The sequence below is a fragment of the Phascolarctos cinereus genome, unplaced genomic scaffold (genome assembly GCF_003287225.1).
Source record: "Phascolarctos cinereus isolate Bilbo 61053 unplaced genomic scaffold, phaCin_HiC Scaffold_726;HRSCAF=1367, whole genome shotgun sequence".
In the NCBI taxonomy this organism is placed as follows: Eukaryota; Metazoa; Chordata; class Mammalia; order Diprotodontia; family Phascolarctidae; genus Phascolarctos; species Phascolarctos cinereus.
The window spans coordinates 277280477-277308250 of record NW_027556098.1 but is presented as its reverse complement, the minus strand read 5'-3'; the positions used below and the strand labels follow the sequence as shown (position 1 = coordinate 277308250).

General features: G+C 37.9%; 1 protein-coding gene and 1 long non-coding RNA gene across 13 annotated transcripts; one reads left to right on the top strand and one right to left on the bottom strand.

Annotated features, from left to right (window-relative positions):
• Positions 1–194: 194 nt before the first annotated feature.
• Positions 195–27588, bottom strand: MSANTD2 (Myb/SANT DNA binding domain containing 2). 12 transcript variants are annotated; one of them, XM_021000596.2, is made up of 5 exons: positions 27038–27588; positions 7794–7838; positions 7010–7265; positions 5414–5474; positions 195–1525 (listed from the first exon to the last, which is right to left on the bottom strand). In XM_021000596.2, exons 1-5 carry the CDS (start codon positions 27554–27556, stop codon positions 673–675), a joined length of 1734 nt encoding a protein of 577 aa, XP_020856255.1. In that variant the 5' UTR covers positions 27557–27588; the 3' UTR covers positions 195–672. The 12 variants fall into 12 exon arrangements, 8 of the variants coding, with proteins under 8 accessions (XP_020856255.1, XP_020856247.1, XP_020856248.1 ...); XR_002327183.2 differs by lacking the exon at positions 7794–7838 and adding an exon at positions 3553–3877 and having other exon boundaries at positions 1436–1525; XM_021000588.2 differs by lacking the exon at positions 7794–7838.
• LOC110218045 (uncharacterized) lies at positions 16967–22864 on the top strand. Its single transcript, XR_002327187.2, has 3 exons — positions 16967–17025; positions 18637–18688; positions 22781–22864. It is a non-coding gene; the product is annotated as an uncharacterized LOC110218045 (long non-coding RNA).
• Positions 27589–27774: the final 186 nt, after the last annotated feature.

The window sequence follows — 27774 nt, the reverse complement described above, 5'->3', positions numbered from 1 at the left end:
TGTAAAAAAGAAAAAAATAAAGTTGATATGGCAACACAACTAGTAAAGTGAATATATCACAAAATAAAGTGTTGGGGGATTTTTTAGGCAATATTGGCTGTAAATAGTAAAACAGATTAAAAAAGGAATTCTAAATTATATGTAATAGTAGCTAAGAATGATATTAAGAAAGTCTCATTTAATGTGAGTCAAGATTTAACTTGCCATTATCTATTGCTTATTTATTCAGGGCTGTAAATAACACTTATATAGAGACATAGAGAGATGTGTAAAAATGAAACATTGTGAAAAAAATACAGTTTTTCAATTTCATATGAAACTCAAAGTATAAGTTCGGTCCAATGTGGAATGTATCTACAGTTGTTTATATCAGGGCTCTAAAATCCATATAATTTTAAAAATTTTTGTTTAAAAAAAAAAAATAACCAGCTGACCCACTCTGCAAGTTCTTTGTATCTTACTTGCTCAGAATGAGCACTTTGCAGGAGTGTTTTGTTTTTGTTTTTTTGCTTCTTCCTTGAAGTCCACTTTGATTCCTTTAAAGTTGTACTGGCCCAATTGTGGAAAGATAATTTCCATGAAGAGTCCGATGGCAGTGGGTATATGGGAGAGGCAGATAAGGGGAGGGAGAAGGGAGACAAAAACCCAAATCCTTATGAAGGATGGAGGAAATCAGTTGTTAAATTTTAAGGGATATCCAATGGCTTTTTCCAGGCACTCCACTAAAGAGCCGGCGGAAAGAAAGTCTCTTTCTACTTCCACAAATTTGATATAGATGGACTTAGGGGACACACCAGGTTCCACAATGCAGTTCTGAGACAAAAAACCATTGATACCAACCCAATCTTTACTGAAGGTTTTGGTGTTTGCTTGGAAATGTAAAAACAAGCATTGCTGCAGAGTCCGAACCTCGGCAATCCCAAGGTAGCAATAGATAATTCGAGTAGACTCCATGTCCACCTGTAAAGAGGCCTGTGATGAAAGAGTCTCTGTGTCTCCTCGGGCTTCCTTTCCTACGTCCTGGGTACGGTGCTCCAAGTGGGGTGAAAGTGGCCTTTCAATACATTCTTCATAGCCAATGGCATAAAGACCTGGGCTTTTGGGAATGCCTCCAGGCAATAAATATTGAACAACGTTCCCACCGGTTGGCTTGGAGTGGGCAATGGGTATCCAGTCAATTTCCATGTGCAACTCCAGGCATCTGGCTTCACTAATTGTGATTTCTAAGAATTTATAATAAACATTTTTCCAGTTCATTTTCTGTACTCGTGTCATGATGATACGGCCTTCGGGTTTCTCTGAATTGAAGTACTCCCGAAGACGCTTGCCAAGAGGCACCTGGGAGCTGATTTCAGCATAGTGGTAACGGATATCCTCTTTCCAACGAGTGTTGTAGCCAATGCCAAAAATGGCCAGTTTGTTAGAAAGATGGAGCCTGGAAAAGTCTGTCCAGCTCTGAAACAGTTCCCACTTTAACTGTACTGATTCCAAAATCTGCACAATATTTTGCATAATGTCACGCTTCCTAAAAGGAAAAACAAAAAAATTCAGGTGGACAGAGGATCACAGTACCACAATTCTCATATAAAACAGGTCTGAAAAGAATGTGCCCTTTGTGGAATTAAAAGAAGCAGGGATGGGCAGACTTCAATTACTACCTCTCTAGTCTGGGAGCAACCCAACTTAGTAAAATTTTTTTTTGATGAAACAAGACATTCAGATTTCAGAAATCACCAATACATCAAAAAGTAGCTATCAGTAATGTAAAGTTAATGGTGAGCTTTATGAGCTTTCATTCTTGAGTGACAGTGAGAAATGCTATACTTGGAAACATATTTATTACCACTTAAAATCATTTATAGTCCAAACCTGATTATTTCTGATACATTAAACCAAACTTACTTGACCTGCACCTGTCATGTGACTTATTTAAGTACTTGGACCAAAAACAGATATAAAAACAAGATAGTATTTTCTTGCTTTTTCAAAAAAGAGTTAAAATATACCACCACCTCAATGTCTTACCAATACCACTGTCAGTTGATTTAGCACAATATTAAGCCATAAGAATGAATCTATGTGGGAAACACTTACATTCAATAGAAGCCATTAATCCTAACAAAAATAGACATTAGGAGTAAGATTAAAGAGTGTTGGCACGGAGCTGAAAATATGCACTAAGACTGTCCTGGGAAAGAATTTGTAAAAGACAGCAGCAGTGAAGAAATTGTTGGAACACACAAGACAAAAGAGAAAACTTGGGAAATTCTTATTTCACATGTTGCTTAACCTGAAGTTGCAAATACTCCATGCTGGGTTGGTCAAGGGGATGTAGTAGGTTGAATTCTTTCCTTGGCTGTTCTCATTTACAGCAGTAGCTAAGACCTTTGTTTTAAGGGAATTCATCAGTTATACTGATTTAAGATTCTACCGGAATCACTTAACTATATACAAATAGTAGATTCAATTAGCAATATGTTGAACTACCACACTCACACACAGTCAAACAAAGGCAAAGAGTAAAGATGCGAACGCCTGATTTATTAGCAGCTCTTTGGAGGAAGAGGAGAGAGAATTGTGGCCCTCTGAGACATTCCTATCAGACTGAACACTCTTTGAGGGATATCCATGTGTATCATTCCCAGGCTACACATGATCACACATCAAATCTGTTCTCCTATCCTTTTTGTCTTTCATTTGATAAAGAGTTCATAATTGCATCATCTTCCTCTGGAGGCCAAAGACCTTCAGTGTGGAGTCACTTTTGTTTGTTTTGTTTCATAGTTTCCAAAAGATGAAATGTCCCATCTAGATTAATTTGCTGCTTTATTAAAGAATAACACCTATTCCTTAACATATGTACTGGAAGCTAGTAGGCACCTAATAATGATTGTTTTTTACAGTTCTTGGTGTTGTCAAGGCCAAGGTCCAGGATTATATTTCTGGATAGGCAAATTAGCTTCTTCTTTTTCTTTTTTGGTTAGGCAGTGGGGTTAAGTGACTTGCCCAGGGTCACACAGCTAGTTAAGTGTTATGTGTCTGAGGCCAGATTTGAACTCAGGTCCTCCTGAATCCGGGCCGGTGCTCTATCCACCGCACCACCTAGCTGCCCCCAAATTAGGTTCTAACAGAGAAAAACTGTTCCACGACCAGTCTTAAAAATCCCTTATCCTACTCTGCTATCTTTCAAATGAATTTTATTAGGTCATAAGGAGGACCAAGCAACAGAGTTCGAATGGTTTAACATAAAGCCATTCCTTTTAAGAAAAAGAACTTAAAGCACACATTCTTCTGATGACAGGTTGGGTAGCATCATTTTCATGGTTGAAGGATGGCATATTTTGCTGCAACTTATGGTAGCTAACCTGGTTAAGCCCGCCTGTGTCTACAGGGGAAAATAATACAACTTCACAAATGAAGCCAATTTGTTCAGCATTGTCACAGCCCTACACCATCAGTAACACTGCAGTCAGACACTGCAGGGAGCAGTTCTGGAGAGACCCTTACACTGCAGAGTGAACACCCTGAGAGGAACCTCTTCAAATCTCTCACCGTGTGGGGTGTGACCTGGAGAGAGGAGGCGGCACAGCTTGGAGATCTCTGCAGAGCCGGTCAGTTTCCTGCCCTGCTGATCTGATCTCAGCCTGGAGCTCCTAGGGCTCACATCAGCTCTTCGGAGCTATGGAGCACAAACGGGGAGCTAGACCCAGAGTTATTCAAACAGTCCCTGCGATCTGTTTGTCGTTTTTCCTGGACTCCGGAGTTCCAACAACGGGAAAAGTTCAGGTGGTTTGAGGTTGGTGGCACCGATTCTGTGCGGTTTGAGTTCAGCCCCAGTTACACCAACTGCAGGGCCTCCCCTGTAGATCTCTGGTAGCTAAAGGGAGAGGTGGGATATTTTAGTGAAAGAGCCAATGGCTTTTTTGGGAGTGGGGTGGGGTATGGGGAAGGATGGACTAAAAACTTGTTAAACTTCACTTTAAAAATTGTAGAAATAAAGTGTTTCCCTTCTTTTGGGACACTTTAGTTCCATAGTCATAAAAGAAGAGACCTAAATCTAAGTCAAGGGATAGTTCCAAACTTACTGAGTTTGAGTTTTAAATTATTTGTCTTTATTTTATTGCAATTTTCTGAACAGCTCATTAAAATGTTAATCAGAACTAGCCACTAAAATAATAGGATTTTTTTTTTTTTGCTTTGGCAATGGGGTTAAGTAACTTGCCCAGGATCACACAGCTAGTAAGTGTCAAGTGTCTGAGGCCGGATTTGAACTCAGGTCCTCCTGACTCCAAGGCCAGAGCTCTTCACTGTGCCACCTGGCTGCCCCTAAAATAACAGGATCTTAGACTTGGAAGTGATCTCAAAGGTCCTCTAATTTAATATCTCTAAGGAAAAAAAAATGCCCTCTACAATATCTCTGACAAGTGGTCATCTAACATCTACCTGAAGACATCTAGCGGCAAGGTATTTACTTCCTCACAAGGCTGCTCAAGATCTTTGGCTCAAACTTCACTACCCACCCCCCAGCTATGGCATCTGGCCAGTGGTTAATGTTCTAGTCTTAGTGGGATTGTCCTAAGAAGTTGAAGCAGGGCAGCTGTCAAAGGCAGGAGAAGGGGAGATTCCAAAGGAAAGTACCTAGTCTCTCTTCACTACACTGATCACTACCACAGCAATTTCTTCTTGCCATTTTCTCTCCACTTCATCCCACCATCTTCTCAGATGATGTCAAGATTATAGGTGGGGGACTTTTGCTTCCCCGTAATTTTTTGTCTCTTCGCTTTTTTGCTCAACAGTAATTAGACTTAACACAGCACTCATAAACATTAAAAAGAATAAATCACTTCAATGTTACTGAGGTCCCAAAGAGTTGAAATATTTAACATAACAGAAAATACCAGGCTCTTGGGGGAAAAGGAGGTCACTGGGGCCATCATCAAAAGGCCCTGGCTCCTAGCCTTTTACATTCTCCTTTCTAATAATTGTTTTTGCTTCCCAACTGAGCAAGTAGGACATTTGTCTACACAAAATGCAACTTAAGATGTAAAAGAAGAATTTAGAGTCCTTTTTGTCCCACAACTTTTCTACCTAGCCTCAAGACCCTTCTGCTTCATTTCTGAATCTGTTTGAACACCAAAGCATTCCACACCCATACACTCCAGCAGACACATACACACACCTTTTCATTTAATAATGAATTTCTCCTTTTCAGATGTAAAATTCCCAGCATTTGAAGATGACCTCTAGGGATAACAATATGGAGAAAACCAAGAGATGCATAAATGTGCTTCTTTAATGATATGGCTATGATTTTGCATACATGTATAATTATATCAAGGAGTTTCTGAATTTCTCCCAATGTTTGCCATCCCTAGGGAAATGCACTTTGTGGCAAGGTGAAACAGCTACTTACTGTGCTTCTTCAGAAGACTCTTGTTTTATTTTTAATGTTCTCTTTGTGACAGGCATTTCATCTGAAAGGCAAAGTTTTGAAGATGAATTATATTTTGCTAAGCCATGACATATATTTATGCAGATTTGTAACTATCTTTACCGTTGATGCCATATTTTCAAATGCTAGGCCTTAATTTCTAGTGTCAAATACTGTTGTAGTTCAATGCCAGATTTATAAATATATCTCCCAAATAATGAGATGCATACATTTATATGCAAGATCAGAAACCAGCTCTACATGTACAGGATTCTTCAAGGTCACCAATGGATTTCTAGCTAGGAGATTAAAGCTTCATTTCACTGTGAACATGATTTTAAAAGCACAAGAATGAAAACAATTCTGTTCAACTTAGATTTTCCATGCAGATTTTCTAAAGCAATTATTTCTCCAATTATTAAGAGACTTCCCAAATATATAATATATAATTTTTTTCAAAGGTTTTAGTGAATTAACCTATAAGAACAAGAGTCATAGGACACCAAGATAATTTAGCCTTTATTAATGTGCTTTAAAAATAAAATGTGGTTACATACTTTCTGCAATTTAAGTAAATTATCTTTTTTTCTTTCCTACTATATTCAAGACCTTTTCCTACATTTAGCATTTTTTTCTTCCTCATTCAACAATTGAACATTTTTCATTTTAAAACACAGAATTAAATCAGCATCCAATTCTTGCTTTTTCATTCAGTACTTTTCTGCCATCAGGATTTTACACAGTGTATTTAGACTTTATCTGCTAAGGGGTTCATGCTAAGCTTATCACAAAAGTGTGGATGGCTCTAGATTAACTTCACAGGGAGCTCTTAATTACCTCAACATGAGGTAACAGAATTCTGGCCAAAGTATAAGTTATTATCATATAACTTAGTTGATACATAGTGGTTGCAAAAGGGCTCTCTCATAAAATAGTGATCAAAGAGTTAAATGTTAAAAAAAAAACTCTCTTGATCAGGCTCAAAGGATCTAGATTTGAGGAACAAGTTTTTTATTTCTAACTTCTATAATCATACAGGTAAACTTTATACTCAAGTTATAGAGGCTACTTATAGTCATATCACTAACTGGAATAAGCATATGGTAAATAATTTAATTCAAATGGTCCTTTGAATAAATTTAAAAACTCAACTTTTTCAGTCAGGTTGAAGCCTAACAGGGACCTTTATCCATATTTAAGTTCAAAAGCCAAAAAGGACAATCAAAATTTCAATATTTTGTCCAAATGAAGAAAAACAATACAGAATCCAACAGCCAATAAACTTTGTAATTATCTTGGAATTACAGGATACAGGTACCATATGCTATATTTAAAACTGAATTGTTCTAAATTCAAAAGTCTTCCATGACGTCAGGAATCTTACTGACACCTTACTTATCAATTAAAAACAAACAAACAAACCATGCTATAGATGGAAGCTTAAGGCTAATTGGGCATACACATATCTGCCCACAAAAGGTGGTTACCACCTAGTGCCAACAGTGGGAATGGTACCAGGACACAGTCCAGGATTATCTATAGCAGTATACACATAAGGGTAGATAATGGCTCTCTTACCCAATTCCTGATCTGTTGGATAGCCATGTAGATCCTGACTGTGGTTTCCCCAGTCCTCCTGTGAATAATCCTCCATAGTGCTGCCATCTGACTCCAGCTCCTGGTACAAGCCACTACTGTTAATAAGTACAGGCTGGCAGGGCTGAGCATCCCATCCTCCCTGACCAAACACCTGTTCCAACTGTTCAAATGTGTAACTGCTCTTTCTTTTCCCAACACCATGTTCTTTCACCCGACTGTAACACCTGCGAAGGGTCTAAGACACAAAGTCTTTTGTTATTCCTTTAAATCTGTACTTCCTCTTCCAGGTATGGACCACAGATATTAATTACTATTAAACAGACACAAACAGACAAACACAGACACATTGTTATAGGAATGCTAGATTTCATTTTCATTCATTATATTAGAAAAAATACTATATTCAGCAATAACTCAAACACATTACAATTCAAACAACAGTTTTACAGTTAATTATCCATTATAAAACAAAAAACATTACATTATAGCATGTCCCCGATACACACATTTTATCCCTCCTCCCCCATTAAAAAACAACCAAAAAGTACCAGCCAGCCAATAGGATGCACACCTGCCACAGAAGAAAGAGTACAGCTGCTATTGTGCCCAGAATTTGGAAAAAGGTGAGGGAAGGGAGGACAGAGAAGAGGATTCCCCAAAGCAAAGAATACAACCTTCCTTACTCTAGGTTAAGGAGGAATACAGGTTAAAAAAAAAACAAACAATTGCCTAAACTAATTAGCTAGTAAAATATATTACTTACATAGTCTGTATTCCTTACTAACTCATTCTGTCTCTTGGGAAGCTGCTGAAATTTAAAATAGAGGTCAAATCAATAATACTCCAAATTCCCAATCTAACATATCAATTATCAAGAATTAGTACTCTAATACCTAGGTCTAATAATGAACCTAATGCACTACAATCTACTCTAAGACTCAAACTGTCAACTAAATGAATGAGTAAAGGTTGATAATTGCCTTTTTTTTAAAAGTGGGTTGGAAAGGAATATATTTTATTTCCATTACTATACATAGAAAAGAAAACGTTATACAAGTACACAGATACATTTAGGTTATTTTAGTCTCTAGAGTTCATCCTTTTCAATTTTTTAAGAACAGGAGCTGTTATTTGGATGGCCTTTATCTCATTTCTGATTATCAACACCATTTTCTGTAACCGAGTGGTACACCCTATGGTTTGTTATTTGAAAGGGTAAACTAAAGACTTGGTACCAACTCCTAAATTAGTTAGCTAGATTCCTACCCCTCCCCAACTGCAATCCTTCCAATATCCATTCTGTTTTGTTATGTTTAACTTCATGAGCAGTTTGCTTAAGAGACAATCCCCTACCACCACCCTTATTCCCTGGCAAATTCCAAGTACTTCTGTACTCAACTATCAACTATGGTTCATTTCAGAATTAATTTGGAGGCATTAGTGTGATTGTAAATTTCTCCTTTAGGTATAAGATTAAATCCCATAAGTCAATATATTATCTATTCCAACCAAAACTCTTGATAACCTTTTATAGGGCCTCCAATAAGTTTCAAACAATGATGGGAAACCCATAGCAGATTTTACTTCAAAATACGTCACTTGAAGCTAGACATACGGAATAAACAATGGTAAGTATAAAAAGATTATAAAGATGATGAACTGCACAGTCCATCCTAAACACTAGCCTATTCCCTGCATACTACCTCTCTACTTAATTCAGCCTTCTTCAGAATCTCTTTTGGCACCTCAAATGAACTCTTTAAAGGACTAAAGTTGTTAGTACTAAATATTTATTAAAGTCTTTTCTTTTTACCAGGGGTACCAATACAATTCCATTAGTCACAACCTTCTTAATTGGCATTTTAGGCTCCTAGACTGCCGAGGGCTTAAGTCAGAAATCTGGACTTTAGAAAATGGTCAATGAGCAAGCTTTTGAACCAAAGAAGACAAGTGCCTTCAAAGGTTCTCTCATTCAAACCTCAAAATATTCCCCCACCCCAGTGAACTCTGCACTCCTTACAAAGATTAGAATTTGAATTGCAAACATCCCCAGCCAACTTTAAAAAAAGATCTTACAATGTCTTGTTCCTGCCTCCAAAAAATCCCAAGCCCCCCTATCCAGCCCCTCCTAGAGCCATAAATGGAGATGCTCAACCATATTTCTTTCACTCTTCAAGGCCATAAATGGAGATAGAAACCATGTCGCTGCTCACTCCTTTCAGGCTGCCCAAAGAAAAAATTCACTACATAAAATATCCTAGAGCCAGAACTATCACTGATAACAATTTGGAAAACCAAAGAATAATACTAATGTTATCTCTCTAAAGAAAGGTAACTTAGCCACATCAAAACTGCCAGAATAAAATACAGACCTAAGAAAAGCCACCAATCTCTGATACCAAATATGGTGGGAAACCACAAAACAGGCTCTTTTACCATCTGTGTAACCACTAAATCGTAGTCAGCTAAACTTGAAATTTCATAAGGTTTATGTAAATAAGCACAAAGAAAGCAGTAAAGTCTAGTAGTTACACAATGGTTGAGAAGTCCCAGATCTGCTTATGGAATATTGGCCTGATAACTTGGTTTCTTTCAAACAAGAGGGACTAACAATTATTGCTATATACTTGCTTGTAATAGCTGATGTAGAAAAGAATTATTTGATTTCAGGGTTGAAGATGCCGAGTAAGCAAATATCATATTGGGAATTTGATATATAAGAATGCTAAAACCAGTTAGGAACATAGATCTGGAATTAGAACTCAGAGGCCCTTTATTCCAACCCCCTCATTTTACAGATGAAGAAACTGAGGCCCAGGGAGGTTAAGTGACCAAAGGGCACACAAGTAGCAAGCATCAGAGACAGGATTTGAACCAAGGTCTTCTGATTCTATGGCTAGTATTCTTTCCACTGTACCACACTGCCTCCAAGTAAATATGGCTTCAGTTCTCTCAAGAAATGTACATATTTCAAGAAATGTTTAGGCAGAAGTGCCTTGCTGATCTCCAGCACGGACCCAAGAACCAAGAAGATTTCATACTTTTCATATAACATATGTAAGGCATGTTCATCAAGACAGATCAAGTCTCCAGACTTGAAGGAAACATTAAAACTCAGAAAATCAGCTTGTCTAATCCTATGAGAAACACTGTGATATAGCTAAGCTAGGGGATCTGGAGTAGATAAATAGGAGGCAGGGAGAGTTCTACTCTTATCACATATATCCTGACCAGAAAAAAGTAGACCTTCCTAACTACAAAAGATTATCTAAGGGATACAATATTAAAAAATATGTACTATAATAAATAAAAGAACTTAGGGAAATGCCCTACTTTGAGTTCTGACAATATGACAACATTACAGAATCTGGGAATGTGAACCTTGATGATTCTCAGGGAGAAGCCTCACCCCTCATTTGCTGACAGGCCATATCTGGCAAGAACCTAATTCTGGCCTTTCTTAGGAAAATCATTTCAACTATAAGAAGAGATGCTTCTTTCTCTGTTGGCCTCCTTCCTCCCTTCTTCCTTTTACCCCATCTCAGAAGTCAAAGTAACTTAGGTTCAGAAAAAAATTTTAAGTGAATAAAAATTCAGGGGAAGAGAATTTACTTAAACCTATTAGAGGATTCACTTTTCCCAGGCTACAGAAAATATCCAAAGTGGAGTAAAATCAGTGTAGCTACTACCAGATATTTAGATACTTCCAGAGAAAACTACATATACACGTGATTGTTCCCATAGAGAAAATTGTTAACAGTCACATATTACCTTGTATCTTGAACAAGTTTTTTTTTTAAATTATGACTATATGAGCACTAAAACACCAATTTGATCAGATGACCAAATCACAGGTGTGAGTGCTTCAGTACTAAGTTTAGAAGAAATGCCAAGTGAACTTTTATTGATGTCCACTATGCCAATTATTTGAGGATTAAAAAGAGGTGAGAATCAAAGAAAAGATTTGAAAAATGCCCCACTACCAAAGTAGGGAGAAAAAGATGACTGACAACTTGTAGAACAGAGTTAATTTTTTGGTCAATTTTAAGATTAAAAGAAAAGAAAATGAAAGAACAAGAAGATGACATTCATTGTGGATGAATGCAAAGCAGTCTATCTGAGGAGTAAACAGAGGCAGGAATTGAGATTGGCAGGATTTGGGTTTAACAGTAGCAATGCAGAGAAAGACCCAGGGTTACAGTACACGAAACATTAAATACAGTGCACAATGCAACTCTCTTGCCAAAATAAGTAAATCCAGTATTGGGTTGTATAAGCAGAGGAATCACATGTAAGCTATGAAGGTGGCTCTTCCTCTCTATTCAGCACCGGTGAGGCAACAGCTGGAGCACAGCATTCAGTTCTGGGCATCGCACCAGCTACAAGAGAGGGAAATTGTAGAGTTCAGAAAAGGGCAAATAAAATAATGAAAAGCTTGGAAAAATAAGATCTACAAGTAGGGCAGTGGTTTCATCACAGCCCTCCCTGACATTATACAAGATACTTTTGGGATGGGAGTGGGTCTCATTTTCCCTCATATCTCCTATAATCCTTCCCTGGATTTTCAGAAGTGAAAAGAAATAAATTCTTCCCAAGCCTGGCAGAGCATAAAGGGAATTAAGCAAATTCATAAAACAGGGTGGAGTGTCACCAATTCTGCTATAAGCACAATCATTTTCTCAAAGTTTGCCCCATTTTACATATAATCGGAAAACAATTACCATGACAAAACCACTGATCTATGAGAAATGGCTACAGGTGAAACAGAACATCCAATAAGAAGTAGGAAGAGTGGGCCACAACAGCCACACACAGGTAAATGTGTTGTTTGAAAGACTTTGGCATGATCATTCTTGTTAGTGTCAGATATCAGATGAAAAATAAAGTCGAATTGCAGGAAGGAAAGCTGAGTTGTAATAGTAGGAAACACTTATTTAAAAAATAAAAATAAAAAACCAAGTAGTAAAATAAGCTTTCAATGACAGTTATAGAACTACCCACACTAGATGTGGACTAGGTACACTTTATCTTAACCCTCTGCCAACTGAAAGTTATCCATATAGTTTCCCTTTTTTGGCCAAATGATTAAAAATATAATATATTTTATTCTTAAACATATCCTTATAAATCACATGGATTCTCTACTTCATTAGAATCAGGAAAAATCAAGCACAGGGAAAATATCCAGGAATTTATTTTCTAAGAACCAAAGAAATACTTAAGGCTAAAATACATGTAATTCTTAAAGGCATCAAATCATATGCCATTTTTAGATTATTTCCCTAGCTTTGGACTAAGGTCACTGCTTTCTAACAATTCCAGCTGATCAATTTTCCCATATCCTTATTCATAAAAACTAAGATGCAGACCCTTCCAAAAGGAGGTAAAAATTAACCAATTGCATGGTTAGTTGTTTTAAAGAATTATCTTTTAAAAAATCTTTATTGTTTTAGGTCATATGAAAATGTTTTTTCTTCACATTTCCTCGGTGTCATCACCAAAGTTAGCAGAAGAAAGGTTTCAATTAGTAAGGGAAAACAAACTTATTTCAATATGGGCAAGAAAAATGATATCAATATAGGATACAAACTTCTGGCACTTTACTTCATGCGTTTTTTGGAGTTCTACCTATCAGCAACTCGACATCAAAATCTATCCCTACTAGCAAAAGGTTTATTGAAGTCCCAAGTTTTGCCCTGCTCCCCTATCTTTTTAATGCAGTTATGTGTATATATCGTGATGCTGACAATCACCTCTATGCCAATTCTGTCACTTATTTGAGCATAAAACTGCATTGTGAGGAAAAACCAATGTAGTGCTGGACTCTCTGAACACCTAACACATGTCAAGTTACTGACTAAAATGTAAAGAGTGTGTGTGTGTGTGTGTGTGTGTGTAAAACAACAGACTCTTGGCTCTTCCTTTTCCCTCTCTAGATCACCTAAATCTTACTGCTTTGTAACAGAAAATGGTATAGCATGTGGGCAAGAGGCCCAATAGGCCATCATACTAACCTGCCTTACTACAAATGAAAAGACCCAGTGTCACAGTACTCATGTTCTAAACCTTGAAAGAGTCAGTTTGGGTTCAATTTACCTATTGAACCCTATCAGCAGACTGCTCAGAATGAACAGCATCTAGGGGCAGACAGCCAAAATTCTCCTGTTCTCTGGCAGAACCAAAAAAAAATTTTACTAGTAGAAGTGTATACTATGATTTAATGCAAAATATTTTCATAACTTATAGGTACAGAAATACCTGCTGGGCAAGAAGTTTTTTTCTTGTTGCACCAATTAAATGTTATTGCCAATTAATTCATTATGTGGCTTCGTGATTTATCCAATATAACATGTCATCAGTTATCTGATTTCAATATTCAATTTTTATTTTGGATAAATTACCTGTAAGGATATTCAGAACAGTGAAATATTTAGGAATGACCTAATATACAATGCATGGTAATCTCACAAACATTTTCATCTCCAGTGATAAGCAAATTTAAATAAATTTTGTCTACCCTCCTAAGCAGTTACAATGGTAAAGCCGTAATCTGTCTTCTAATTTCAGTATGACAAACAGGGTATTAATCCTAGTGATATGGAATTGTTTCTGGGAACTGCTGCAGATAGATATCTGTCCTCTTATACTAGCTTAGGCAGTGATAAGCAAAGACTGGATATGGTGAGAAGAACAGGTGAAGGGTGTATAAGTAAATTTAATCAAAGCCAGCTAAATTCCATTTTCCTCTTCAGGGTGGAAATATTTACTAGGGAAGGGCAGAGGTCAGTCCCCTTTATCACAAACACTGAAGTTAAGTCCACTCCAAGTGTGGTATCTAAAAATATTAGAAGAGGTTTAGAGAGCTCAGAGTGAAGGAAAAGGAGACATCATTCTCACTTGAGCAAGGGACATCAGTTTAAGAAACAAGGTAGAAGACTACTATTCCCTCCTATGTCATCCTAGAAGGCTTAAGGCTAAAATACACCACCATATACACAACTAGCCCCCAAGAGTTGGTCTTTGTTCTTAGTAGGGAGACATATAAAAGGGTTGTCCTCAGTAAGGAAGAAGGAAAAGTGTCTCCCTATCTCTTGCTGCTCATCCGGATTTCTTTGCCGTTGCTGACAGGGGTTGGAGGAGGGGCTTGGAGTGCCAGCAAAAGCAGATTGTGGCTAAGCTGACTTGCAGTGATTCATGCCTGGTGGGGTGAAGGGGGACATGGGGTGAATGGGGATCACTGCCTGGGCCAGGGTTGGGAGTGGGGTGGTTAGGCCATTCCCATTCTGACTCTCAGAGGGTGGAGAGGCTGCAGGAAGGCCAGCTGGAGGCTGGGAAGTGGAAGAGGTGCTGTCGCTCTGTATCATCTTGCTGGGGAGCTGCTGGGCACTCTACTCAGGGTCTGGCTTGCTGAAGTTGGGGCCCTCAGAATAAACCATACAGAATTCTCCAATCTTCTGTACATCGCCCCTATGGCCAGTGTAGAGGGTCAGAAATCCTTTAAAACTGAAGTATACCCCTTGGTGAGTCGGATAATGTCCCCAGGATGGATCAGGTTGTCAATATCATCCCAAACAGATATATTGATGCTACCTGTTTTGTCTGCTACTTTGCAGATCCTCACCTCATGTCTTTTGTCTTGGTCACTCGGCCTGTCTCTAGCACAATGAAGATGAGATTCAGGTTCTTAAGTCCTGGGCTTGATATCTTTCACAAAGGTCTCCATCGCCATGCTGCCCAGGCCTCCACACCCTGAGGGAGAGCCAGGGTTGTCTCCCAGATTAATTCTTGTGGGCTGTTGATGTCTGGGAACTGGTGGATTTTGCAGCTGCAAAGGCTGTAAGAGTTGCCAAATTTCTCTTTTACTATGCAAATTCACAATATAATTTTTTAAAAACCCTTTCCAGGGGAGGAAGAGGGATAAGAGAATTTCTGATTGCAACACAGGCTCCAATTACATCAAGTAGACACTTTCCCAAAAGGACTTTGGCTTATATTAAAAGATGACATAATGTTTAATAGTTATATCATGACTGTGGATTTTTAAAAAATTCCTTAGAATTAAAAAAGATTTTTTAAATATTTAAGAATTTTAAAAATTCCTTAGAGGCTAATTTTAAATTAAGGGAAGATTAACAGAGAGAAGAAACAGAATTTTTCTAGATTAAGAAATGAAAGTCATCATTAGCAGAAAACTTTCTTAGACTAACTACAGTCAACTAGGTCTGTTATCTGCCTAGACTCAAACTGGTTACCTCTCTCTGTTCTTCTGCTATGCTATTGTTGTCATACTACAACACAAAATCTGAGATGAGAAGAACTCCCTAATACCTCTTAAGAAAAGTAGAAGCGGAAAGGGTAGGAAAAATAGCTATAAGTGTAACAAGTAAATAAATTATTTTCCTCAAAGCAAATGGCAACAAGGAAGATTCTTTAGACGTATATGATCCTTGATAACTATTTCCTTAGCAATGAAGTACTACATTTTAATTCTAAGAAGGTTGCTAACCTGTAAGGGCTGTAGAATCATGGAATTTTGAAGTTGGGAGAGACTTCAGAGATCATGTAATCTGAACCCTACCTAAAGCATAAAAGAGCTCTACAATAGTCTCCAATAAGTCATCACCCAGTCATTCAAACCTAGTTGCTTCCTGTATCTGAAACATGGGTTAAGGAACTCAAAAAGATAAAATAGTTATCCTTACTATAAAGAAGAAGGAAGAATCAGCTGATTTCTACCCTTGGATTTTATAAGGTCAGGTAGAAAAATGACAACCATTGTCAAAAGTGTTCTCTTGTTTACAGCTTTAGTAACTATGGGGAACTGTCCAGAACTGAAATTATTCAGGCAGTATATATGCCATAACTACTGTCTTATTCATAAAGTTGGAAGGGACCTCAGAATCCATCTAGCCCAACTCACAACTGACCAAAAATCTCCTCTACAAGAATCCATACATGAGTATAGTCTTTGCTTAAAATTTCTACTAAGGAGAAACCTACTATGTCCGGAGGCAACCCATGTCACTGATTATAAGGAAGTTTTTCTTATACTACATTTAAATATGCCACTCTGCAAGTTCACTTACAGCTCCTATTTCTACATTTTTCCTTCAGTTGTCACCATTGTCTTCACGAGATATAACACCTATTACTCCTAGATATTCCTTTATTCTTCTGCTATAAAATCTTGCTAAGAGAGAGGTTTAACAGGATTATAGATCTAGAGCTTGAAGAGGCCTCCAAAGCCATTTAATCCTTTTTCTTTATTTTACAGATGAGGAATCTGAGGTTCAGGGAGATTAAGTGACTTGCCCCAAGTTACACAGGTAGTACCAGGCACCAGAGATAGGATTTGAATCCAATTCCTCAGCCTCCAAAGCCATCTTTGATAACCAGTCAATGCCTGATCCTCCTCCTGAGCTAGCTGGTTTAAAAATGTGGGTGCTGCTATAGTTTTCTGGACTCATTAGGTCTGTGTCTATTCTGAATGCTCAGAGAATCCTTGAGGAAAACAGAATATTAACTACTATAAATACAATATCCTCTGTTGCTCAAGAGCTAATCACAAGTGTTCCTTTATTATTTTTAAGGCAATAAGGAAGAAAAATATATCAGGCATGCACTTCAACTTCTGATGTCCCTCAATGAAACAATGATCATAGGACCACAGCATTTAGAACCAAAAGAAATCTTTAAGTTAATCTAATCCAGTGGTTCTTAGCTTTTCTTGTGTCAAAGATGCCTTTTAGGATCTGGTAAAACCTAGAAATCCCTTCTTAGAATGTATTTTAAAGGCATAGAATGAAATACAAAGAATTTCAAAGGAACTAATTATGTTGAAATACATCTGTACACACACACACACACACAAACACACACAAAACACAGTCCCCAGGTTAAAAACCTTCTAATCTAATCCAAACTCTTTATTTTCTAGATAAGGAAATTGAGTCCCAGAAATGTGAAGTAATTTGCCCAAGGTATCTCACACACAGGTAAGTAGAAAACCTGGAATTCAAATCTAGGTTCTCTGTTCTACTGAACTAGGCTGGCAGAGATTTTATAAGGACTTATTACAGGGCTTTATAAAGAAGAAAATACTATCATGGTACTTTCTGAGCACTTCATCAATACTTTGAAGGCACAAAATAAAGGAATGATAAGGTAAGTTTACCTGAACACTTGCTAGAAAACAATAGAGAAGCTCAAGCATTATGAAATACATTTTCAACAGAAATGAAGAAAATTATTGAATACAAAAAGGAGCAGGACTAAAGAGTATGCCCTTCTTAATGCGACATTTTCAAACAGGACAGAAATTCTGGTAGAAAAAAAGATGGAGAAAAGTAATCAAATCGATAGAGCACAGCAGTGGCTCCCAACTGGGCAGGCTTACAGACCCTATGAAGTTATCACGATGGTTCCTTGTATCCATATGTACATCAACATTGTCATTATGATTTAATCCCTACAAAACATACATGATGCAGTAATGAATAAGCAAACATACATTCCATAAACTGAATGTTTCAAATATATATGTATATATACATATATGCACATACATACATATATAAAACTAATTGATTTCTTAGCCACTTAGTACCAGCAGTGAAGTACACATAGCCCAAACCTAATTTGCAAGTTTGAGTTAATATTTAAGGGATTCTCTTGAAAGTAAGAGTTATTTTGGGAGATGAACTCTTGAATGATCACATACATTGAGAACAGATGAGGTCAACCATCTGCGACATACTGGACCTTTCAGCTACTTCACAAGTCATCACTAACAGGTAGCTATGTAAATAATTAGAAGATGCCTTTTGCCACCTGGTCTCAAACTTCCTACATCATTTTCCATATCATTCTACTCAGCACTGTCGCTAAATCTTTATATAAATACTAAAGAGTAAGTATGCTGATACATTACTGTATGTATATCTTCTGGTCTACAGATGTACCCTGTAGGTCAGTAATATTCAATCAAAAAAATGTTAATGCTCCTATTACAAATTTGATGTCTATTAAAAACACATCTAATATTACTACCTAAAACACTGCAAGCATAGAAAAGGAGATAATTAAATGTTAAATGACTCTCATTCTCTGCTGACTGTTGTACCATCAGCTGCACCTAAAAATGTAATACCATCAATCTACCATTATAGTATTGTCTAGTGCTTCTTGGTCATTGACTAAAGGGACTTTTTAAACCTACAACAACAATGTTTACAACAGATACTGGTCAGAGTGGGAGTTCAACCCAAAATGTAAATGTCACTTTTCTTCTTTCATTTAAAGTACATAATTATTTCTTTTTTAATTTATTTTGTCTATGTTTTTATAATAGGGCAATGGGACCCCAACACTACTTGTCATCCATGAATTAATTTTTAGTGAAGAGTTGCTTTGCATAATTCAAGCAAGGTTCCTGACACCAGGGAAATGACATTAGAAAACTTGGAAATCTTCAATATGGGGATTTTCAAGACTTGGGCAAGAGGAACAAAAAGAAGTGTGCACAAAGACCTTGACTTAGCATCACAGGATAGAGGGATCTTAGCAAACAGCTAGTCCAATTGTCTCTCTCTCTCTTTTTTAAACAGATAAGTGCTGCAAGATTCAGAAACGTTAAATGACTTGCCCAAGATGATACAAGTAATAAGCAGCAAACCTAGGGCAGCTCTGATCTCCCTTATTATAAATGATCTCCTCTTCATCTGATCCCACTTTATCCTCCTTCTTGTGCACCTGTCACTTATATTCTAAAGTGAAATACATTTATCTGTATACACATCTTCTTACTCCTACTAGATTTTATCCTAAGAGATAAAGCAAGGATCAAGGCTTACTTATAGCAAGAAGCTAGAATTGTGCTGCTAGCTAGCCTACAACCCAGCTGCAGTTTGCTACACAGTGGAAAGAAATACTCACTAGATAAAATAAGGTACATTATGCTTAACTCAGCATAGAAAACTGGAATTTTTCACAATATACCCAAAAAACATAAAAGATCAATTTCTAAGCCTTATGAATAATAAAGGTAATTGGTCTAAAGAACATTCTAAATATTGATATAGAACTATCTCTTTAAAAAAGTTCAAATTGTGTTAGTTACTCTAAATTACGTTTATAAATTCCTGACATTTTAAAATAGAGAGAAAGGGAGAGAAAGGATGAAAATAAGCATTTATAGAACTCCCACCAAGTGCCAGGCACTGTGCTAAGCACTTTTACAAATGCTATCTCATTTGATCTTCAACAGCTCTTCCCTAGTAGGAGCCATTATGATTACTATTTTACAGTCAAGGAAACTCGAAGCAAAGAGGTTATGTCAATCAATTAATCAATAAACATTTATTAAACACCTACTATCTCCCAGGTTAAATGACCTGCCCAGGGTCACAGAGCTAGTAATGCCTGGGGACAGATATGAACTCAGGTCTTTCTGACTCCAGGCCCAATGCTCTATTCACTGCACTACCAACTACCAAAGTAGGTAGCCAAAAGGTCAAAATCAAAAGCAAGACATTTTTCAATCTGTCATTATTCTTCTTGAACCACAATTCAAGTCTTCTCTTGTAGGGAAAAGAAGTGCAGATGTTAGAATTAAAGTGAATTTTAACCAAAACTGATTCTTCCTGATCACACTAAGATCAATTAAAAAGACATTTGGTTTAGTCAGAGAAATGGGAAGAAGAGTTAAATATAAACACTACAATGAATTTTAAAAATACAACTTATAACAAAGTCTTCATGTAAATGTAACCAAAAACTATGCAAAAGAAAGGGTATAACTACATTTAGTTATTAAACTTCTGCTTTACAGGAATAGTGTCATTTCACAGTTCCAAATACACTTGTTACACAAGGGACTAGAAACATACACATAAAAATTTATAATAATAAAAGTAACTATTAAAATGTTTAATAGTGGAGTGTCAGCTAATCAGTGACAACAGATACTGGGAAGCAACAATACGGCATAGCACTACATTAAGCTTTTAGGAGACTGGGAGAAGTATGTATGTCATTTCTGTGGGATATCATTGAGCTCCCTTTAACAATGCAGAAACTGGACTAATTTAAAGAAATGGTCATCTTTCAGTTATTCAGGTAATGTAGGAAAAACAGACATACAGAGATGAAGCTAAACTAAGCTAAACTGAAAAATATGCAAATTAGAACCAATTCATTAAATTTCAGAGATCATAGATTAGAGATGGAAGGTGCCAAGCAAGGGGCTAAGTCCAATCCCCATCTCTCATTTTGCAGATGAAGAAACCAAAGCTCAGAAAGGGAAAGCAATTTGCTATAGGTCACTTAGATAGTAAGAGGAAGAGCCAGACTTTGAACCCAGGAACCTTGACTCTAAATCCAGCACCCCTTAACTTTACATGGAGAAGTCAACATTTTGGTAAACAATTTCTACCACAGAGTAGAAAAATCACAGCAACAGTTATCATATTGTAAGAGCATACGTGGTTAACACTATACCAGCTCTGCAAATATAATAACCAATTAAAAGCTTACTTATTCAAAAGTCTATGGCTTTTAAGCATTATGTGTGTGTGTGTGTATATATATATATATATATATATATATATATATATATATATATTTGTGTGTGTGTGTATATTTTGCATTTGTTTGCATTTGCATTTAAGGAAATGGACAAAGTTAACAAAGGAGAAATAAGAAGCCTGTGTAATCTACTCTTCCAAAATTTAGAGTTGATTGATTTCCAGGTGATATCTTCAGATCAATTTATAGGCAACCTAATTAAAACTAATAATTAATAATTCTGTTCTTGCTCCCTGGCCTTTCAAAATCAAGCCTAAAATTTGAAACTGATTGTATACTAGTTCCTTGCTAAATGGTGATCTCTAATAACAATGGATGGTATATACTTATTAAGGTCTAAAAAGCAGATCCAAAGTGAAAATTTTTTCAATAGCCCCAAACTAATATCACTTCGCTGAAAATCTCTGACTAAACCAAATGTCTTTTTAACTGATCTTAGTGTGATCAGGAAGAATCAGTTTTGGTTAAAATTTACTTTAATTCTAACATCTGCACACTAACAGGGCACTCAAACTATAATAGGTCATTATACTCAAGTGAGTCTCATTTTACAAAATAGATTTGTTCTTGAAAAGTCCAGTGACCTTGGACAAATCACTAAACCTCAGTCTTAGTTTCCTTGTATCTAACTGAAATAATATCCTATCTATCTAACAAGAGTATTGTAAAGACAAAATGAGATAATTAATGTTAAAATATTTTGTAAGCTGTAAAAGGCTATATAAAATGATGCAGTATTATTATTATATGAATTTTTACAAACTGATTTAAATGAATTACATAACTACATTATTTAAGGCAAGCAGTCTTAACCTGGGATACATGATTTTTTAAAAAAGATAATTATTTCAACATAATTAGTTTCCTTTGTAATCCTATGTATTGTATTTCGTGTATTTAAAACCATTCTGAGAAGGTTCCATAGGATTCGAAGGGGTCTATGGCATTAAAAAAATAAGGAGTTACATTATTTTGTAAAAGGTAAACTACTACTATAATTTAATTCTCAAATCTATGTCCTTCCCAAATTTATTTTTTGTATACTACATTTTCTGAATAGAACACAAATGTATTTAATTCTGTACTTCACCAGTTCTCTTATATTTAAATTTTTTTAAAAAGCAGCAAACCCAGAAGCCTGTTCATTCACAAATAAGATATGGTTGCCAAGTCAATTTACTTCCTTCTACATAGGGAAAACTCTTGAAATGTTTAAAAAAAAAAGTTTAAAAAAGGTATGAAACAATATTTTAAATAGTCTACTCTTCCTGGGCACTCACTACACATCTTTCAGACTTATCAGCAACAGGCAAGCCTAAGAATGAATATACTTATAGGTGATATCAGGGGATTAAATGAAGTAGAATAGGCAAAAATTTTAGTAGAGGTAGCCAATTTGACTAAATCACATATATCTTGATAGCACCTGACAGTTCTTGGAAAATTTTTCATCTTAAGGCAGAAGGTTTTTGTAGAATCCACATGTTAAAGGACAAGGACAAATTTTGGCCTAAGCATCTTTCTTTGATTTAAAAAAAAAAAAGCACTGATTCTCACAGAAGGATGGGTAGGCATGATAGTTAAAATTTAGGCAAAATGGTGATTTGTCTACTGAATCACAAAAATTATTCCAGGTATTGTAATAATTATTTTTAATTAATCCAAAAATCATCCTTAAGAATTATTCATTTTGATTAGTAAGGAGAAACCCCAAGCCATTATCTTTAAACATGTTCTTAAATAAGCAAATAATGTTGATCCATTAAAGACAAGTTTTTTAGGTCATACATTCACCTGATTCATCTTGTGGCAAGCTAGAAGTACACATCTGTTTCATGGACATAAAGCCAACTCTCAAGAGGCAAATTTTTGGAGAATGCCCAAAAACATGGGACTTGAGAATGAGTTTTGCAGTGCATCAGATTAACTGACTAGAAGTGTGAATGCAGCATCTGGCTCAATAGTGAATGATTTTATAAATTCAAAGCTTGAGTAAAGTGTCAAAGCCAAGAACTGCTAACATAGTATGAACTGTGACATTATCTCTTCTTTTCTGAAAATAGCCTTTACTGTAACTTAATCATGCACTGTTTTAAGACACCTTGTGAATTCATTGACTTGTATTGTTACTCATCTTTTTCATGTATGTCTTATCTTCCCAAATAGATTGTAAAACTTACTCTAGGGAGGAATTCAGTTTAACTGAAAGAACACAGGAAAGACTACTACCTCAGGAGGCTTTCATAAGGATCAAATGAGACAATAAATCTGAAGATACTTTGAAAGAAGTAAATAAAATTTTAGACTTATCGAAGGAGGTATTTATTTTTATTAGATTACAAGTGCACAGCCCTAGTGCTGTATACCATACACACTAACAGTGTATACACTATTACACAAAAGATACAAACCTAGAGGAAGACTGGGTTCAGAAAGGTGGGGAGCTCATCTGTGGTGACCTGTCCTTCTATGAGGTCATGGACAAGAACTGCACAGGATAAGAAGGCATGACTATGCAGCAATCTTCACTGCTTAAGAAAGCATCCCTTATCAAGGAGACCATGGAGTCATTTAAGTATCCAAGTATATTTCTTTGCATCACCCAGAGAAACTTGTGTCTTAAATATATACAGAGTACTCAGTCAATAAATGGATGTGAATAAATGGGCTTGCAAAGAACAAGAGCGGTTTCAAGATCAGGCCACCCAAAAACAGTAATTTTCATCTTTTTGGCAAGTAAGTATTTTTCAGAAGTAAATAATCAAGTCAAATCTTGTTAAACTGTGAAATATCTACACACCAAGATTATGATAATAATCTGTAACATTAAACAGGTGTTATGTAAGTTATAAATATGAAGAATGTAAAGAAATATGGAAAAATCTATTTGAAATAATGCAAAGCAAGATTGCCAGAACTACAATTAGTGACTACAATGTTATAAAAAGACAAAGACAAAGCTAGTGGAACTTCAGATGGAACTGGAAAAGGGCATAAGCAGGACATTTTTGCTGGTTTATTGTATTAATTCATTTGGTTCTAATTTATGAAATTCTAGGAGTTTTACATAAGATGCTTGTGTGTTTATTCAATTATTTGTGTTGGTAGCAATTAAGTTTATAATTTTCAAAAGATTAATAGATAAGAACTATGCAGCAATAGCCAGCTATTTACATCAGATCAAAATTCGATCAGTCCTTAAAATACAATATTAGACTACTTGGAAAAAACTAAAAATTATTATTAGCTACATCCAAATGGGATCAATATTTGTCTTTATTTGGTATGAGATAAATATTATCAAGTAGATAGATTCACCTTACCTGACTAGGGTGTGGATTTTATGTTGGCTGGAAAACTAATCTCTCTAAGGCTTGCAATTTACAGTAATTTGACATGGATGGATACTATATTCATTCAATTTTGTTTCTGCCCTACACAAATTTCTTTTCTTGTTAGGCAGTGGGGCTAAGTGACTTGCCCAGGGTCACACAGCTAGTAAGTGTCAAGTGTCTGAGGCTGGATTTGAACTCAGGTCCTCCTGACTCCAGGTCCAGTGTACTATCCAATGCACCACCTAGCTGCCCCTCACAAATTTCTTTTTCATCAGAAGTTATCGGTCAAGTACTCTAATCCACGCAAGGAGTCCTTCATTTCCCACATTTTGGTTGCAAGTCATTTGCTTGCATCAAAATTTAAAACCAAATTTGCAGAATCTATCGCTCCCCTTAAAAGGTCTTTACAAGGAGATTAATTTATTTCTCAATGGATTTTCAGGTGGTACAATTCAACATGTTTTTTAAATTTACAAATGAATACTGTCCTAACAGTAAAGCACAAGTTTATCAAAGTTCTCCATCTAGTCTTTTGTTAGTAAAGTCTGGGTTGCTTCGCAGTTGTTTCAAACAAAGGAATTAACAGAGGCAGTATACCTACACTTGCCCAATTTAGGAATAGTTTCAAGTATATTACTTTGATACTTAAAGAATTTGTTTTCCTTAGGTGTAATTCCCTCCCTCCCCAGAGTTCCCAAACCCTCTATTTAGTAGAGGGTCTTCAAGAGTTGATATGACTGAAAAAATTTATCATCCTGTAACTAAAAAAGTGATGAATCTGAGCTAGTTCTAGGACAATAGACATACAGTCTGTCAAGCACCCCACATTCCAAAGCCTGACCAACTTGGCAGAAGCTACAAGAACTTGTGTTATACTAGCCTAACCTTCGAGACCCTAGAACCACCTCCACACAGCACTGAAGACATCAGAACAGAACTTCAAAGGAATGAGTAGTTTTGTGTTGGTAGAACTAACAGACACAACAGTCTAATTTTTTTAAAATAACCTCCTATATATGAGGAGTTTCAGAGGACCCCTAGGCCATTCTCATTTGTATGGATACGTATGTCTTCTTAAAACAAATTAGTTAAGACTGTGGAATTTCCTTTACTAGTTCATCTCTCTCAGACTGTGACAGTGGAGCAAACTGATCGAATGATATTTGGATATTTCAGGGGTTAGATTTAGAGTGGAATTGTTCGTGTTCAGTAGATTCGATGATGGCACAGCATGCTCAACAATTTTCCATCAGTCTTGGAATTCCCCTACAAAAGAATTCAGATGGGTCAGATTTTAGGGTCTGGGTGTACCCCTAAGGGGGAACCTAAACTGGAGAATGGTACACTGCACACCACTGACAGTGATTAATTAATTCTATTAAATGTATTAAGAATAGGGATCTCCCCAAATTTCTAACTTCAATGACCTTGACCATTAACTGACTGAATCAAATACTGATAAAGGTTTATTACTTGTTCATTTGATTTACTAACAGTAGCTCAAATTTCTTTCAAAACAATAAGAATAATAATGTGTCTTCCTCCTTAAATTTTCCTGCTAAATCTTTGATCATTCCTTTGCTTCCCCTCCCCCACTTCACACCCCTCTACTTATTTGGGCTCCGACGCGGCAGATAAAGTAAAATGTAAATTGCTTGAGGGCTGAGGAGGGATTATGTTGCTTTTAATCTTTGTATTCTCAGCAGCCAGCACAGTGCCCAGAACATAGTAAATGCTTTACTGAACAGAAGTAAAAGACTTTTGGAAAAAAGTCAAAGACACTACAAATAATCAACTTAGAATAAGAGAAGTAACTGGCAGAGTTCCAGAACAGTATTTGATAAGATTTGAAATGCCTTTGGTTTTAGTCATGGCCAAAATTTTCTAAATTATACTTTTCTAAATCCATCAGATAGGCTTTAAAACGATCCCAATCCAAAAAGAATTTTCACTGTCTTTAAAACCATAAACAAATAATACACACCAGAGAAAAACGGCCTCAGCCACAAATGTTAAGAGTTTTATTGAACCTGGGGTTGAAGTAGGTACACTATCCCTAAATTAACAGAAAGCTCTTCATTTGGGGAAGCTTGGGAAAATGGATCCTCATCTGAATCTTAACTCTGGTGGGCACTATAGGTTTGTAATCACAAACTGATTCAACTAAAATACAACTCAATATCAAGAAAACTGGAGCCCACAGGTTTAAAAACCGCAAATTAGTAAAGAACCCTTCCCAAATGTGAAACTTCTGGTCGAGATTAAAAGTACCTAAATATTAAAATGCCTATGGCATTTTAGAGAAATTCAAGACTCATGAGGCTTTTTGCCTGTTACTACAAATATAGCTCAGTATCTACCTAGAGGAAAAGGATGGCTTTCATTTAAGTGGCCTGATCAGAAATTTTAGAAAGTCTCAAGCCAAGGGAACAACAGTCTCACTCCACATTCCTTCCAAATTCCAAGTCTGGGTGTCTTTGTGCCCACTAACTTGCCACAGTAACAATACAAGATTGGGCTGCCAGCAGCTCTTTCCAAGGCATCTGGAATCCTACTAGCCCCGCTGGCAGCTCAAGTTGGAGGTACTGCAACTGACACAAAGGCCAGTAGTCCTAGAGAGCTCTTTTTGTGAGTGTGGCTCCGCCACTCACTGGGAAACCCAGAATGGGAGCTCATCTCCCCCCTCCTCTCCCTTTCCCCAACCCCGCCTCCGACCCTGGGAGCCCCTCAGTATGGAACAAAGCGAGGGGCCCCGGTGCTGGGGGGAGAGAGGCGCCTGCAGCGCGAGGACCGCCGCTCAGCACACAATGAAAAACCAACTTCGGAGAGCTGGAGCATCCAAACTGGCAAGAAAGAGGGGGGCGGCGGCGGTAGGGGCGTTTAAGTTCACACCTAGAAGGCCTGAAGGCCCCCTGAAAAAGTCCCCTCCCCAGGGGGAGAAGAGAAAGGCGGAGGGGATACGAACCGCCCCCCGGCCCCGGAGGGAAGCTCCGCGGACAGCCCAGCCCCAGCCCCCGCCCCCGAGGCCGGCTTCCCCGCCTTCTCTCAGTGTATGTGGTTCGCTGCCCCGGGCCGGGCGGCCGGTTACCTTGATGCGCTCCCGGCACTGGGACGGGGTCCGCTCGTAGCCCAGCTCGGCCAGGGCCCGGGACACGCGCTCGTACATGGCTGGCCCGGGGGCCTTGCTGCCGAACACCGTGCCGGCTCCCTCCAGCTGCTGGTACCGCGCCTCCACCAGCCGCTCGTTGCCCCACACAGCTATCAACGCGTTGGTCTCGGCCGGGGTCCACGACATGCCCCGGCAGGCAGCGGCGGCAGCTGCTGCGGCCCCGCCGCCGCCGCCGCCGCCGGGGGAAAAGGAGACGGAGGACGAGGCGGCGCTGCGGGCCCCCAGCCCCAGTCCCCCGGCCCCAGCCGCCGCCGTCGCTGCCCCCGAGCCAGCCGCGCTGCCGGGCCCGAGCGGGGAGGCGCCGCTAGGCGTGGAAGGGTCGGACAGGGATGGGTTCCCATCGCTCAGGCCGCCCGGAGAGGCCGGGGACAGCACCTCCATCTTCGGGATCTTCAGGGGCGAGTCGGTGGGCAGCTCCGAGCCACAGGGCGCAGCCATCTTCCGAGCGGCCGCTGCTGCACCGCCCGGAAGTGACGTGCCCCCACATCCGGCGGCCGCGGTTTCGGGAGCTACCCGCTGTTCTCTTTGGAGCCCGCGGGTGGCCGGGTTGGTTGGTTTTGTTCGCGCGCCTACTGCAGGGACTGGGGCGGGGGGCGGGGGGCGGGGGGCGGGGAGCGGACACACCTTCCTGTAGCTCGACCTGCCTCGTGAACTCG